The following is a 14,963-nucleotide window of genomic DNA, read 5'->3' as shown; positions in this document are numbered from 1 at the left end:
TTTTTTACGCCATCATCCACTGACTAAACTGACAAGTATTTACAGGGGGCCAAAATAACAGCTTGATGGATTCAGTCTGTTTTGGGGTTCTTGGGTTGCCAACACATCAAGTACCAACAACTCAGCAAAGGTTAGACTGAGCTAAGAAAACCTACCACATCATCTGCAGCATCTGGGTCGGGGTTCAGAGGCTCCGGGTTCAACCACTCCAAAAGGCTACATCAAACACAACAGCCAGAATTCAAAAACCTTGGACATCATTGGTATTGAAACATGCACAAATTTGCAATAGTTGCGACCATGTACATGCATGCATTCACTCACTCATGCCAACCTCATTAACTGTTTCTAGCACAATGATGCCTCCCTACGACAACCATTTCCTAAGTTATGAAAGGAATCGTGGCAACATGATGTGCGTGTATGTGTCTTTCTATGAAGTTTGGTCATGTTTCGTGAATCTGTTTGGAAGTTGTCTGTCTTCCTGGTAAAGACCACTGTGGACAGACTGAGCAAAAACACAAGAAATTTTCATGTGTTTTTACCACCTATGAAAAATTTTGCCTTGGATGCTATTTAAAAGTTTTTCTTTACACAATCATACATCTTTTTAAATCAAAATTTTATATGGAATTACTCTCAGGTATTAACTTTTAGGTGAGACGAGATGTTCATTGTTATTTTCAGTTAGCACTCTCCCATACCATTTTATCTTTGTTGATGCTACACTAACTCAACACTGCACATTTGTTTGTTTGTGAATCTTCCCTCCCTGAGCTGCAGCTCACCGTGAACAGGCCCAGTCCTCTTCAACCCTCCACGTCTTCTCTGTTGGTCCTGACTCCAGTGATCTACTTGAACTGCTGAACAATAAAGAGACAGGGCAGAGGCTATCAGCTCAGACACACACTAACTCCAGAATCAGAATGTGTCTGGTCTGCACTGTAATGTGGTCAGGCTGTAACCGATATGAGTTTCATGTTGTTTTTTTGTTGGGTGAGTAAATGTGCTTGAGTATAAACGTTCACTGCTCTAAAAAATTAGGGCAACACTTATTTGTCACAGTCTAACGCCAAGTCAGTAAAACATGAGGGATATCAACCTGTCCATTTAGGAAGTACAAGTGATTGTGAATCAGTATCACCTGCTTTGGTGCCCCGTTCTCTTCACAGATGAGAGCAGGTTCACACTGAGCACATGTGACAGGCGTGTAAGAGTGTGGAGACACCGTGGTGAATGTTATGTTGCCTGTGACATCATCCAGCATGAGCAGTTTGGCGGCGGGTCAGTGATGGTCTGGGGAGGCATATCCTTGGAGGGTCACACAGACCTCCATGTCATAGCCAACGGTACCAGGATGAAATCCTCAGAGGGATTGTCAGACCTTACGCTGGTGCAGTGGGCCCTGGGTTCCTCCTGGTTTAGGAAAATGCCCGGCCTCATGTGGTCAGAGTGTGTAGGCAGTTCCTGGATGATGAAGGCATTGGTGCCATTGACTGGCCCTCTCGTTCCCCTGACCAGTGCATCCGCTGCTGCCAAGTACCACCACAGACTGTCTAGGAGCTCACTGATGCCCTGATCCAGGTCTGGGAGGAGATCCTGCAGGACACCACTGCTGACTCATCTGGAGCATGCCCAGATGTTGTCAGGATTGTATACAGGCACATGGGGGCCGTACACACTACTGAGTCACATTATGAGTTGCCATGATAAAAGTGGGCTGATGATTTTGGTTTCCACTGGCCACTGTTACATCATTTTGTTCTCTACACATTATACAAAGCACATCAGTAAAGATTTTCAACTGGAATAATTCACTCATGAAGATCTGATGTGTGATTTAAGTGTTCCCTTAATTTTTATCAGTAGCCTAGAGCAATGAGTCAAATTACGCAGGAGCACAGTAAATATTTCCTTCCCCACCTCCCTCTGTAATTTTAATCCTGTCCGAATGGCTCATTAGTAAATTAACTGAGTTGTTGAAGGTGTGTTGGCTGCGTACACTTCCTGTCCTGTATAGATGCTGGAGGCTGCAGTCGACTCTTCAGGTTGACAGTCTTTTAGCTCTTCATGCTGACTCTCCTGGGGAAAAAAAACAACCAAACAAGCTTTTGGTTCTAGATTCATTGTTAAAGAATCACTAACCAATTTGAACAGGTGAAACACAGTAATCTCAAGTCTGAGCTCCACAATTTTAGCCCTGATTTTTAACTCACTGACAGTTTTTGTTGACGAAAGTGAACACAACATTCAACAGACAGCCATGTAATGTCATCAGTGCAGCAATCTGACGACTTTTAAAGTAAGAAACACGACAGCCACATGTATGAACTCCAATACAAAAATTAAAAAGAAGAAGAAAGATAAAAACATCAGGCCTTCAGCAGTTTGAACCCCTGTAGATATGACTTACAGTTCTGTGAGGTTGTCCAAAGATTACACGTTAGAAAATGTGCTTCAGCTTCAGTTCTAAAACCTTTGCCATTTAGCTTGAAGAACACTTCTTGTGCTGTGTATGTACTCACACTGGGAGCCGCCTGCTGGTAGCCGCTGGCGGGATTCAGAAACTTCAGGAACCTGTAGGGTACAGGAAGTGCTCTGTCACTATCAACAAGTCATACTAAAACAGACATGAAATGTGTTGTTGGTTTCAGACAATCAGAGAGGTTCTGTATGTGACTGAGGTCAATTCTCACCTGAACAGATTTAGGTTTTTGGTGAGAGCTGCAGCCAAAGACGAGTCTGTATCCTCTGATGAGTCACTGAGCATGAGAGCAGGTCAGTAAACTCAAATTTATATTTTTTAAAAATACATATACTAAGACATAACTCTTCAATACTCATTTCTCTGTTCAACAATGAAGTGCTGAACTGAATCAAATGTGTGCTCACCTCTCTGCAGCAGCAGCCACGTCTGAGCCATTCTTTGACTGACGGCCCGGAGACAGGTGTTCATCTGTGACCTTTGACCTGCTGCCTTCGTCACAGGTCTTCAGCTCATGCTGTGGGTTCTACAGCAGCAGAGAGGTCAGAGGCGAGGATGTGCGGATATTTACCGGAGAACTGACAGTAATGCAGTGAGCAGAGCTGCTGACCTGAGGTGAAGAGGGAGCTGCCAGCCAATCACCTGCTCTGTCTGCACCCAGACTTTGTGACATCACTGAGGGTTGAAACAGTAAGAGAATACAAACATCAAACAGAATCACAGCACTATTTCATTTCTTAAAATTAGAGCTTGAAAAACATCGCTGAAAACAAATCTCAGTTTGGACATGTAATTGACATGAATTCAAGCTGATCACAGCTGCTGTGCCTACGAGGAACTAAAATCCAAACTTTCAACAACAACCTTTCACAAAAATAAGAACTGTTTTCAGTCATATCACATGATAATCAGCAGATGGACTTTTCCCAGCTGGTCCTCAAATGTTTAGATTCCCTTATTTTCTGGATTTGTTTTGTCTACATGAGCTTTAAAGTTCTTAAAACTTACATAAAATCCAAATTAGAATCTTTGCAGTTATATGACCATTAAGGAAAACTCTGCAAATGAACATCTTGTGATCTGAGTGAAAGCTCCACAAACACTATCGAATGTACCTCGAGGTGACTGTTTTGTCAGCTGCTGTTTTCAAGGTTCAGGATAAACTCTGAAACTAAAAATCATTACAGTTTACAGATGGTTTAGTGAGCCATGTACATGTCTGCGAGGCTATGACCACAATTTATGACCTGACTGCACATGTGGACGTTCCTACATACGCAGACACCCAGTGAAGTGTAAACTACTGCTGTCCATCTAGTGTGGATATGATTGACTATCCTGAACAGGAAGTCAGTCTGTGTGTTTACCGTGAGGCTGTTGGGTTTGTGCTGATGACTTTTTTGAGTCAGTCTGGGTTAAGATGCTGGAAGGCAGCATGTAGGGATATTGGTCCACTTCTTCCAGCCCGCCGCTGTCAGCTGACTCTCCGCTGTAATACGCAAACTTCTTGGCCACCAGATCGTCGTTCACACATATCTGAAAAATCAAGAAAACCCTGATGATTCTTCTTCTTGTGTTACAATACAAGCTCTGATAACAAACTGCACAAGGAAATGTGAGTACAAACACACAACACAATATACAGTAACTGACAAACAAGCAAGAAACAAAAGATGGGTGGATGAAAATGTTTTAGTTTTAAAGCAGCAAATTCGTGTATGATCTTCTCTGTATTTATGTGTTTAAACTAAATGTCTGAGGATCTTTTATTGAATTAATATGACTTGCTAAATCCTGCACTGAAAGTCGAAGTTCACCTTGATGTTTCGTACGGTCAAGTAGAGCTCAATGGAGGTGGAGTCTGACTCGGACTCTAACAACACGGCCTCTGACAGAGTCGATGCTGATGGAAGGAAGCAAACTTTCAAAGTGACTCCTCAAGATTGGAAATACTTTTTAACACCGGTCTCACAGCAGTTTAGAGCAAATCAAATGTTGCTTTTAAGATGTAAAATCTACAGGAAAATAACACAGCTGTTTATCTATCTTCCATGTGGGTCACCTTGGAGCAGGTTGTGCAGGTAGAGTGTAGCGGAGCTGTCCCACCGAGTGGACGGTCTGCAGAGGAAAGAATAAAGCATCAAGCTGAATTTATGTCACAGTATAAATATCTGTAAACTTCACAACACAGAGATAAAGTGGGTTTGTAGAAAAATCACATTTCTAAGGACTGTGGATATCCTATGGAGTGTGCATCATGCTTCACAAAACCATCAACAATTCAGTCGTAAGGTGTGAGCTTGTCTTACATGAGTTTGGCCTTCTCCTCAAAGACAGACACTCGCAGGGTTTTTGGTTTGATTCTTGCCAGGTGGAACTTCCTCACCCAGTAAGGCAGCTGGAGGAACCTCTGCGCAGCGACTTGGATCCTTGAACCAAGAACACAAGAGTTATTGATCAAACACCACAGACACACAAACGTCTTTCAAGTCTGCAAACTCTTTCACTATTTAAGTAGTTTTTTGTTTGGACTAATTTAGCAAAATGGCAGGGGTCAAGTGTTGAGGAGGACTGGCACAGTTCTGGCTTACTGGTCTGAGGGGACAATGAGTCGTTCTCCGTGGTCGACCAGGAGGCAGTGAGCCTGACAGGACACCGAGTCCATAATGATCGACTCCACCACAGCTCGACACCATGATTTTATCACTGACCAGTACACCACACACACCTGAGTGAACATACACAAAAGGGTTATTACAGTTAATGAAAACTGAAACCAACAGTAAAAAAACATTTTGTTAACCACAATAAAAAATTTAAACAACAAAAAGCCTCCTAAGAAATCTAAATGGAAAACTACAATGAACAATGCAACACAAACTAAAAGGAAACAGATCTGTGGGTAAAATCAGCTTCGGTTCTCCTGTTGTTTAAACTGTGGTTGTTTGACTTCTTCCAATCCACCTGCAGCCCAATCAAAATGTCACAAGAACACACCCCATATCTGAATCAGGTGTGTAAAAATACAGGTGAAGAGAGACTGCAGGTGTTACCTGTCCCTCCTCTAACGATGTGGGCTTCAGCTTGCGCAGGTCCTGGGTGACATCGTGGTAGAAGAGGTTCATTTGAGCCAGCAGATTGTCGTACTGGTCTGTGGTCTCTGCATCACCGCCGGGAAGCTGAACAACCCGACCCCAGAGGCAAGATGGGCTCTCAACCTGTGGAGGCCAAAAAGAAGCGTTTCAAGAGAAACCACAACTAAGTCAAGTTTTACAGATATACACCCAAAATATTAAAAACCAATGGCGGGTAAAGTGAATGACATATGATATGTTTTTAAGTAACTAAATTTACCAAATAAATGTAACGGAGTAAACAGTTTAAATTTTACTTCTGAAATGGAGTGGTGGAGTCGAGGTATAAAGTAGCACAAAATACAAATACTAAAGTAAAGCACAAGTATCTCCAAACGGTACTCAAGTCAATGTACCTGAAGTTTCCACCACTAGAAATTACACAAACTAACTGCAACCTAATAAAGCAACTTTCGGGTTTTGTTTTTTGTCTTTATCTTAACTAAATACAGCAGAGGAAGAAGTATTCAGATTTTTTACATTAGCAAAAGTAGCAATACTACAGTGTAGAAATACTGTAAAGCTCCTATTAATAGCCCAGGCTATTATTTGCTTAACTCACTGAAATCAACAGGCATATATTTGGGACAGGCCTTTTATTTCTTTCAAACAAACTGTTGCTCAGCAAAGATAAAGAAACATAATCTAATTGGTAATTTAAACCAGTATGAGTATTACCTGTTTAAAAATTAGGCTTCAGATAATATATCAATTATGAATCATTCATTTGATCTCGCTCCGACAGACGGAACCCAGCACACCAACACAACACCACTTTATCCTGTTAAAACCATACTCATTTATTTCTGTGAAAAAACCCTTTTGATTCTTTTGATCTGACGACCCATACGGACTAAAGGAATAGGAATAACTCACAGGGTAATCTAGGAATGGACACATAATTTAAGATAGCCAACAATCCAATTTTATACATCCAAAGAGCTTTTATAAAAACATGCTTGGCAACCAGACCAGGCCTCTAACTGAGACAGGCGTTTGTCAAAATGTGTAGCCACACAGGGCTAGTAAAAGGGCTTAGGCATTTATTTGGGATTAGGCTTTTAAACAGTACTCTATTACAAGTAAAGGTTCTGTATTCAAAACTTTAAAGAAAAGTGCAAAAGTTTCAATATCAAAATATGCTTACAATGCTAATAGTAAGAGTACTCATTATGCACACTGGCCCATTTTAAAAAAATAAATATCATATTGTTGAATTATAATTATTTATTCATTATAGCGTTCATCACTTAATGTTGCAGCTGGTAAATCTGAAAAAATTACTTTATGTACTGCAGGTAGCTTAATCTATAATAATACATCACAATGTATCTATATTTTGTATTAATACACTAAATCCACAAAGTAACTGAAGCCATAAAATAAAATGTAGTGGAGTAAAAAGAACAATATTTGCCTCTAAAATGTGGTGAAGCAGAAGTATAAAAGACAGAATATGGAAATACTCAAATAAAGTGCAAGTATCTCACAGTTGTATTTAAGAACAGTAATTGAGTAAATGTATTCACTACTGTCATCATTTTATAAAATACTTTGATATAGATTCGATCAAAGGTATGTAGAATAGTCAAATTAGCTTCACCTTGACCCACTGCAACATTATATTTACACATTAATGCATAAAGGATCATAATACAATATTTCCACATACAACACTGACGCACGCCATTCTGCTGCATAGTGAGTATTTTCACTTTTTAAACTTTAATAAGAACATTTTGCTGATATAGCATTATTATAATTGTTCTTAAGTACTTGAGTAAATGTAGGCTACTTAAGTTCAACCACAAGTGAACAAAAACATGTTGGAAATGCCCCAAAACTGCAGTAGCATAGAATGGAAATACTCAAGTAAAGTGCAAGTAGCTCAAAGGTGTACTTCTGAACAGTAACTGAGTAAATACACTGCTCAAAAAAATAAAGGGAACACTTAAACAACACAATGTAACTCCAAGTCAATCACACTTCTGTGAAATCAAACTGTCCACTTAAGAAGCAACACTGATTGACAATCAATTTCACATGCTGTTGTGCAAATGGAATAGACAACAGGTGGAAATTATAGGCAATTAGCAAGACACCCCCAATAAAGGAGTGGTTCTGCAGGTGGTGACCACAGACCACTTCTCAGTTCCTATGCTTTCTGGCTGATGTTTTGGTCACTTTTGAATGCTGGTGGTGCTTTCACTCTAGTGGTAGCATGAGACGGAGTCTACAACCCACACAAGTGGCTCAGGTAGTGCAGCTCATCCAGGATGGCACATCAATGCGAGCTGTGGCAAGAAGGTTTGCTGTGTCTGTCAGCATAGTGTCCAGAGCATGGAGGCACTACCAGGAGACAGGCCAGTACATCAGGAGACGTGGAGGAGGCCGTAGGAGGGCAACAACCCAGCAGCAGGACCACTACCTCCGCCTTTGTGCAAGGAGGAACAGGAGGAGCACTGCCAGAGCCCTGCAAAATGACCTCCAGCAGGCCACAAATGTGCATGTGTCTGCTCAAACGGTCAGAAACAGACTCCATGAGGGTGGTATGAGGGCCCGACGTCCACAGGTGGGGGTTGTGCTTACAGCCCGACACCGTGCAGGACGTTTGGCATTTGCCAGAGAACACCAAGATTGGCAAATTCGCCACTGGCACCCTATGCTCTTCACAGATGAAAGCAGGTTCACACTGAGCACATGTGACAGACATGACAGAGTCTGGAGACGCCGCGGAGAATGTTCTGCTGCCTGCAACATCCTCCAGCATGACCGGTTTGGCAGTGGATCAGTAATGGTGTGGGGTGGCATTTCTTTGGGGGGCCACACAGCCCTCCATGTGCTCGCCATAGGTAGCCTGACTGCCATTAGGTACCGAGATGAGATCCTCAGACCCATTGTGAGACCATATGCTGGTGCGGTTGGCCCTGGGTTCCTCCTAATGCAAGACAATGCTAGACCTCATGTGGCTGGAGTGTGTCAGCAGTTCCTGCAAGACGAAGGCATTGATGCTATGGACTGGCCCGCCCGTTCCCCAGACCTGAATCCAATTGAGCACATCTGGGACATCATGTCTTGCTCCATCCACCAACGCCACGTTGCACCACAGACTGTCCAGGAGTTGGCGGATGCTTTAGTCCAGGTCTGGGAGGAGATCCCTCAGGAGACCATCCGCCACCTCATCAGGAGCATGCCCAGGCGTTGTAGGGAGGTCATACAGGCACGTGGAGGCCACACACACTACTGAGCCTCATTTTGACTTGTTTTAAGGACATTACATCAAAGTTGGATCAGCCTGTAGTGTGTTTTTCCACTTTAATTTTGTGTGTGACTCCAAATCCAGACCTCCATGGGTTAATAAATTTGATTTCCATTGATAATTTTTGTGTGATTTTGTTGTCAGCACATTCAACTATGTAAAGAACAAAGTATTTAATAAGAATTTTTCTTTCATTCAGATCTGGGATGTGTTATTTTAGTGTTCCCTTATTTTTTGAGCAGTGTACATTTAGTTACTTTACACTCCTTCATTCATTTAATGTATTTTTGTTCCTACATTTGACAGTTATTTATATTTTACCTTGTACTTTACGGATTAATCATCTGCATACAAACTGTGTCATCGTCTCATAATGTACTTTGTAATAGATTTGATCAATAGTTAAATCAGCTCCACCTTGACCCACTGCAACATAACATTTACAAATGAATGCATAAATAATAATAATAATCCAATATTAGACACAGGCCATTCTGCTGCTTAATTAGTATCTTTATTTCTTAAACTTTAATAAGAACATTTCACTGAGTTTACAGTATCATACAGTATTACAGTAACTGTTCTTGAGTACTTGAGTAAATGTAGGATACCTCATCCACCAGTGAACATAAACACGATGAAAACGCACCCAAACCGCCATGATTTATCCTTCTAACGTTCATCTGAACTACATCAGGCCGCATTTACATTGATGTTAATTAACCGTTAATGTTACTGAAAAGCTCACTTACCTTCAGAATTGATATTGTCGGCATTTTGTGCAGCCTCGTCGAACCACACCACGCTCTTAAATACAACAGACACTGAAACAAAACACAAAAAGTTAGCAAAGTACCTAAGTTTGCTGTAACTCTTCCAAAACTATTAAGATTTAAAGTCAGAGGGCGACATTTTGAACCTGACACTGACCCGCCGCCTGTCGGCTAACGTTAGCTAAACCTGCCGTTAGCTAAACGGCGTTACCCTCCGTTCACACAAAACTAGGATTTAAAGGGTGGATTCACGAAGTAGAATTTGATAGATGCGGTGTTTTGCGTTATTTCAGTTGATTACGGTCACATTTACCCCGTTAAACGTACCTGCTTTCGAGCTTCTGAACGGGAACAGCCAGTGAGTCTGTAGCGAGGAGGAAAAAAGATGGCGGAGTGTTGTTCTGATTGCGACCGTTAGAGGTCACTGTGGAGATACCAGGTTCCTCCCAGGTGAGAGGGTGGATCTGTTAACTTGCTTTTTTACCTGATTTTTTTAAAAATATATTTTACCCTGTTAATAATGTCAGAATAAAACCAACAGCCCTAAGAAAGAAAAATAAAAAATATATAGGCTACTATGCTCTCTGCCATTTTCATTGTTGAAAACTCACTGGGCCCAGTTTAGAGTATTAAATATCTGGCAAAACCAGTGCCTCATAGAGAAACAATGGGAGTATTTCCCAGACTTCACGCTATAAACCAGACCGGGCTGTTTCCAAATAACATGACCCCATCTCTCTCATCAGGTCACAGAACACTAAACTGTGTGCCAAACATTTCACAGAGTGTATCGTCACATCTCTGACGGGTCTGAAGAAGGGCAGTGTATATGTGTCATTTTACTGCTGTAGATGTTTCAGGTTTTACCTCCTTTATACTTAATCTACAACAATGCATCATATTCTATAAGATCATCATATGATTGGAGCGTGGCTGCCCTGTGAGAACCAGATATCTCTAAAAAAAAAAGTCAGAAAACAGTTTTCAGCTTTGTGACGATGCATTTTCCAGCTGATCTAAAAAGGGTTTTACAGAGTTTGTTGAGCTTGAGAAGAGGAGAATTTTCTCAGCGCCTGAAGAAACACTTCATCTTTCAGTTTATCACAAAAATTCAACATCAACACATGTGGAGATACATGGTTTTCACTGGACAGGAAGGGGATGAAAAGCTGTCAGGGAAATGTAGTGCAGTAAAAGTACAATATTTATTTTATTTATTTAGAGGTATTGAGTTGCAGGCAATTAAAATACTAATAGTAAAGTACAAGTACCTCACAATTGCACAGTTGATGTGACAAGTTGAAAAGACAAGGCAGGTGTTCTTAGGTGTTGACTTAAATAAAAGTACAAAAGTATCAGCATCAAAACTTAAAGCACAAAAAGTAAAAGTACTCGCTATACAGAACGGCAAGTTTCAGAATAATAACGATTATTAGATCATAATCACTGATGCATTGTTGTGCTCATCACTTTAAAGGTCCAGTGTGTAGGATTCAGGGGGATATATTGGCAGAAATGGAATATAATAGAAGAAGTATGTTCACCTCTGTTATGAAATTGGTTGGGTGTTGAATGTGTGACCAGGCGGAAGACGTGCTTTCCCTCTTGTCCTACAGGGGGAGACATGGAGCAAACTGCTGCTCACCTACACCGACAAACTGAAGCCGAAGAAGACATTCAGACTTTGGAGGCAACAAAACAAAGCTCATGTTGGTGTTTTAACTCGTCTGCATGGATGCAGTTAGCTCTACATTTAAGCCAGCTCCTGTAAAGTTGAATTTATGTCTTTTACCGCATTAGTGAAACATTTCTGTGTGTGACTTCATGGAGACCAAAGCGCGTGCTGTGCTGAATGCGGTTCCTCCTTACGGACATGTTGTTGCCAGCGAGAAATGGAGGAACTCGTCCCTCATTCAAAGCTTAAAGGGTAATAAGAGCCTATTTTATTGTTAATGTCTGTATTATTTGTTTAATTAAAAAAAACAACAACAACAACAGACAAACGCCAACCTGTCAGCATGTAACGTTGGCTAACGTCTGTGCCGTTTACACTTTACGCGGATACAACTAACGTATGCCAAATCCCATTCAAAAATATCAGTGTATAAATTTGTTTCGCTTTTATTTACACAAAAATGTAGTGTAGAGTACGGCTGTACAACTCCTCTTAATCAAATACTCCCACTCTTCAATTCGGCTCACATGTCAGTAGTTTAAAATGGCTTAATAATGTAAACACAGCTTTTATAATCCATGTACACCACAGTGCATCCTGGTTAAAGACTGCGGCAAAGTGACTTTTACAGAAAAAAAAAACGTTGCTGAGGGATGGTATTAATGCCGATATGAAAAGTGTTCAATATAACGTCAGACGAGCCCCCTATGATGTAAATACATCTTTATTAACACCGTCTCTTCGTGGATTAGAGTAGCGTTTATTACGTTTTTGAATGGAGTTCTGCGTGAAAGGCAAACACACTTGAACATGAAAAAAAAGATGGCCTCCTTAAAATCTGAACACCTGAGTTTGAGAAATAAGTTTAAGTAATGCATATCTTTCTGTATATCTCTTGTTTTCTGTTGCATTGTGAGCATTTTCCTTTCAACACTACCTTAAATTTTGGCACCTGGTGTGGTCTTCTGCTGCTGTGGCCCATCTGCTTCAAGGTTGGACAAGGTGTTGTTGCTTCAGAGATGGTCTTCTGCAGACCTTGGTTGTAACCAGTGGTTATTTGACTTCCTGTTACCTTTCTATCATCTTGAACCAGTCTGACCATTCCCCTCTGACCTCTGGCATCAACAAGACATTTTGGCTGTTTTTGGGACCATCCTCTGTAAACCTTAGAGATGGTTGTGTGTGAAAATCCCAGTAGATCAACTGTTTCTGAAATACTCAGACCAGCCTTTGAGTCACCTTTCTCCCCCATTCTGGTGCTTGGTTTGAACTTCAGCAGGTTGTCTTGACCATGTCTACATGCCTAAATGCATTGAGTTGCTGCCATATGATTGGCTGATTAGTTATTTGCGTTATGGAGAAGTTGAGCAGGTGTACCTAATAAAGTGGTGGGTAAGTATTTCTTCAGTTGCACAATGCACTTTACATTATTTCATGTGTGCCTTATGTGCCCCGCAGTATGTGATGTCTTTTATGTTTCTGTGCTCACTAAGAAAGGTTTATAAGTCTGTCAGATGCAAAATGCGTCCTGTTGCATACAATTAAATAATGGCATGCACTTGTCTTTGCTTAAAGAGTAGGAACTTCATAGCCTTGATATAAAGAAAATGCACTCATAAACAAGCCCTACTTCTGCTGCAGGTGGAGGTGTGAAAATCCTCTTTGAGAATGAGCTCGGCATGGCAGATTTCCACCTGCCCAACAAAAGCTGCATCCTCTACGTGTCTGAGTGTGACATCATAGCAGGAAACAGCTACAAGAAGAAACTGGTTCGCTACAGAAATGTGAGTTGAACAAATGAGACAATAGACAAACCAGTTCTGCTAAAAGCTTTCCTGTGTTGTTCTGCCTGACATGAACTGTGTCCCTCCTGTTTTAAAGACCAGCAGCAGTTTCCAGGCGTTGGTGCTGGTGGAGAACACCAGACTCAGTGAGCAGTATTTCTCTGCTGTGCAGAAGTTTGTGGTGTTCGACCTCGGCTTGACTCTGCTGCCGGTCAGCGGGCAGACTGAGGCCTCGCAGCTCATCGCTCAGATCGTGAGTAACGAAGACAAAACAATAAACCTGTAATTCATGTGATGCCAGTCCACGTGTGCCATGGGATTTTGTGATAACGACACATTATTATTGCAATAGTCAACTGGGCCTATACAAAAAGTTATGAATGCATTTTTATTGTATGTTGCACTCACCCATTTCCTAATAAAGAGGCAAACTTTAATTTGTCTGGTTGTGCCCTCCAGTGGAACCATCCAGTAACACTCTTAGTATATAGGCAAGTGAATACTTTATATATGATGCAGCCAGTCAACTACGTGAACGTGTGGCTAAAAAGTAACAATATCTCCATCTCAAAAGGCAGAAAGCTCTCGTAGCACTACGCCTTGTTGTCTGATGCTGAGTTTTCAACCTCCAGGTTCACGGGGAGGGCAGAGAGAACCCCTTCAGGAGGAGGAGTTCGTCTCGGCTGTTGGACCCGCTGGTCCTGGCGCTGGTGCAGCATGTCCCCGGGGTCGGCAGGGTCAAAGCTATGGCCCTGCTGCAGCAATTCTCCAGCATCCAGCAGCTCTGCAACGCCGCCCCCGCCGAGATGGTGCCCATCGTGGGTCAGGCTGCAGCTCAGCAAATCCACAGCTTCTTCCACAAACCCACCGCTGCCGGAACCTGACGGCTCAACTCTAGGTCATTATTTAGATAAGAAGGTTTGGATTTAATGGTGATGCAGCAGCTCTTTGGTTCACATCATTAACTCTTCTGTACAAACTTTAAAAACAATATTTATGCACTGTTGTCTGACTGAGATATCTCAGTCTGGACCAAAGTGGAGGACCCACAGACAGACATTGCCGTTCACAGATTTGCTCTCTGGCTTTGCTGCTCAGTGTGACAAATTCTGTTTTGTTTTGTTTTGTTTTTTGCACTCTGCACTTTTGCATCCACAATAAACAAGTATCAGTCATTTGTAGCATCAGTTGTCCTTTTTTACCTCTTAAATTCTTTCCTTAGTTTATCAGTAATTATGTTCGTGCTTTAGTTTATGAGAAACCTCTCACTGTGCACCAAATAAAAAAAAAAAAGAAATTCATCAGTTTTGTTTCTGACTTTCAAAATATAGAAAACTATATATATATTTTATATGTCATTTGTTGTACAAATATACAGAAAATAAACAAGAACCTGTGAAGAACATGATTATGTATTGCACTTTTTCTAACAAGCCTTAGACATTCATTTTTATTATACAAGAGTAATTTTAGTTTTATATTTTTTTATTTTATATACTTTTATTATTCCCCGAGGGGAAATTCAGTTTTTTCACTCTTGCTGTCAAGACTATGGTACATTCTTAGTTTAAATGACTAAACACACAGTTAAAGGTATGCTTACAATGGAGGTTTTACTACCATGACAAACATCCTTTTGCAAAATCTATTACAGTACAACAAAATTGTCAAATTACGTCAAAAGACTAAAATGAGACTAAAACTGATTTCCACTGACTAAATTTGAACTAAAACAAAACTAAACTAAAAGACTAAAATGTGACTTTAACTAAATCCAGTCTTTGGTGAGTGACTAAGACTAAAATGAAATTAAAAATTCTTGTCAAAATTAACACTGGTACAAACTCAAATTT

General features: G+C 40.9%; 2 protein-coding genes across 6 annotated transcripts in view; one reads left to right on the top strand and one right to left on the bottom strand.

Moving 5' to 3' along the window:
* Nucleotides 1-10,090, bottom strand: part of tdrd12 (tudor domain containing 12) — a 33,322-nt gene extending 23,232 nt beyond the window's left edge. The window contains exons 1-15 of one of the 3 annotated variants that reach the window (XM_049574678.1): nucleotides 9,979-10,090; nucleotides 9,631-9,702; nucleotides 5,539-5,703; nucleotides 5,077-5,213; nucleotides 4,795-4,914; nucleotides 4,548-4,603; nucleotides 4,303-4,388; nucleotides 3,853-4,021; nucleotides 3,096-3,160; nucleotides 2,893-3,011; nucleotides 2,697-2,762; nucleotides 2,526-2,577; nucleotides 2,003-2,082; nucleotides 789-863; nucleotides 156-216 (exon numbers count right to left, since the gene is read on the bottom strand). In XM_049574678.1, coding sequence (XP_049430635.1) covers nucleotides 156-216; nucleotides 789-863; nucleotides 2,003-2,082; nucleotides 2,526-2,577; nucleotides 2,697-2,762; nucleotides 2,893-3,011; nucleotides 3,096-3,160; nucleotides 3,853-4,021; nucleotides 4,303-4,388; nucleotides 4,548-4,603; nucleotides 4,795-4,914; nucleotides 5,077-5,213; nucleotides 5,539-5,703; nucleotides 9,631-9,654 — 1,275 coding nt within the window. In that variant the 5' untranslated portion in view covers nucleotides 9,655-9,702; nucleotides 9,979-10,090. The remainder of the gene's footprint in view (nucleotides 1-155; nucleotides 217-788; nucleotides 864-2,002; nucleotides 2,083-2,525; nucleotides 2,578-2,696; nucleotides 2,763-2,892; nucleotides 3,012-3,095; nucleotides 3,161-3,852; nucleotides 4,022-4,302; nucleotides 4,389-4,547; nucleotides 4,604-4,794; nucleotides 4,915-5,076; nucleotides 5,214-5,538; nucleotides 5,704-9,630; nucleotides 9,703-9,978) is intronic. The other 2 variants (XM_049574679.1, XM_049574680.1) reach the window with 2 other exon arrangements.
* A 1,225-nt stretch (nucleotides 10,091-11,315) lies between these two features.
* The window catches only part of faap24 (FA core complex associated protein 24), a 41,297-nt gene continuing 37,649 nt past the window's right edge, over nucleotides 11,316-14,963 (top strand). Inside the window, exons 1-4 of one of the 3 annotated variants that reach the window (XM_049573643.1) lie at nucleotides 11,316-11,578; nucleotides 12,968-13,110; nucleotides 13,208-13,363; nucleotides 13,743-14,345. In XM_049573643.1, the coding sequence (XP_049429600.1) occupies nucleotides 11,476-11,578; nucleotides 12,968-13,110; nucleotides 13,208-13,363; nucleotides 13,743-13,994 (654 nt within the window). In that variant the 5' untranslated portion in view covers nucleotides 11,316-11,475 and the 3' untranslated portion in view covers nucleotides 13,995-14,345. Of the gene's footprint in view, nucleotides 11,579-12,967; nucleotides 13,111-13,207; nucleotides 13,364-13,742; nucleotides 14,346-14,963 lie in introns of those variants that run through there. The other 2 variants (XM_049573645.1, XM_049573644.1) reach the window with 2 other exon arrangements.

This window comes from Epinephelus fuscoguttatus, linkage group LG4, assembly GCF_011397635.1.
Source record: "Epinephelus fuscoguttatus linkage group LG4, E.fuscoguttatus.final_Chr_v1".
Taxonomy (NCBI): domain Eukaryota; kingdom Metazoa; phylum Chordata; class Actinopteri; order Perciformes; family Serranidae; genus Epinephelus; species Epinephelus fuscoguttatus.
Note: the sequence above shows the minus strand (reverse complement) of the source record. Positions and strands in the feature narration are given on the sequence as shown.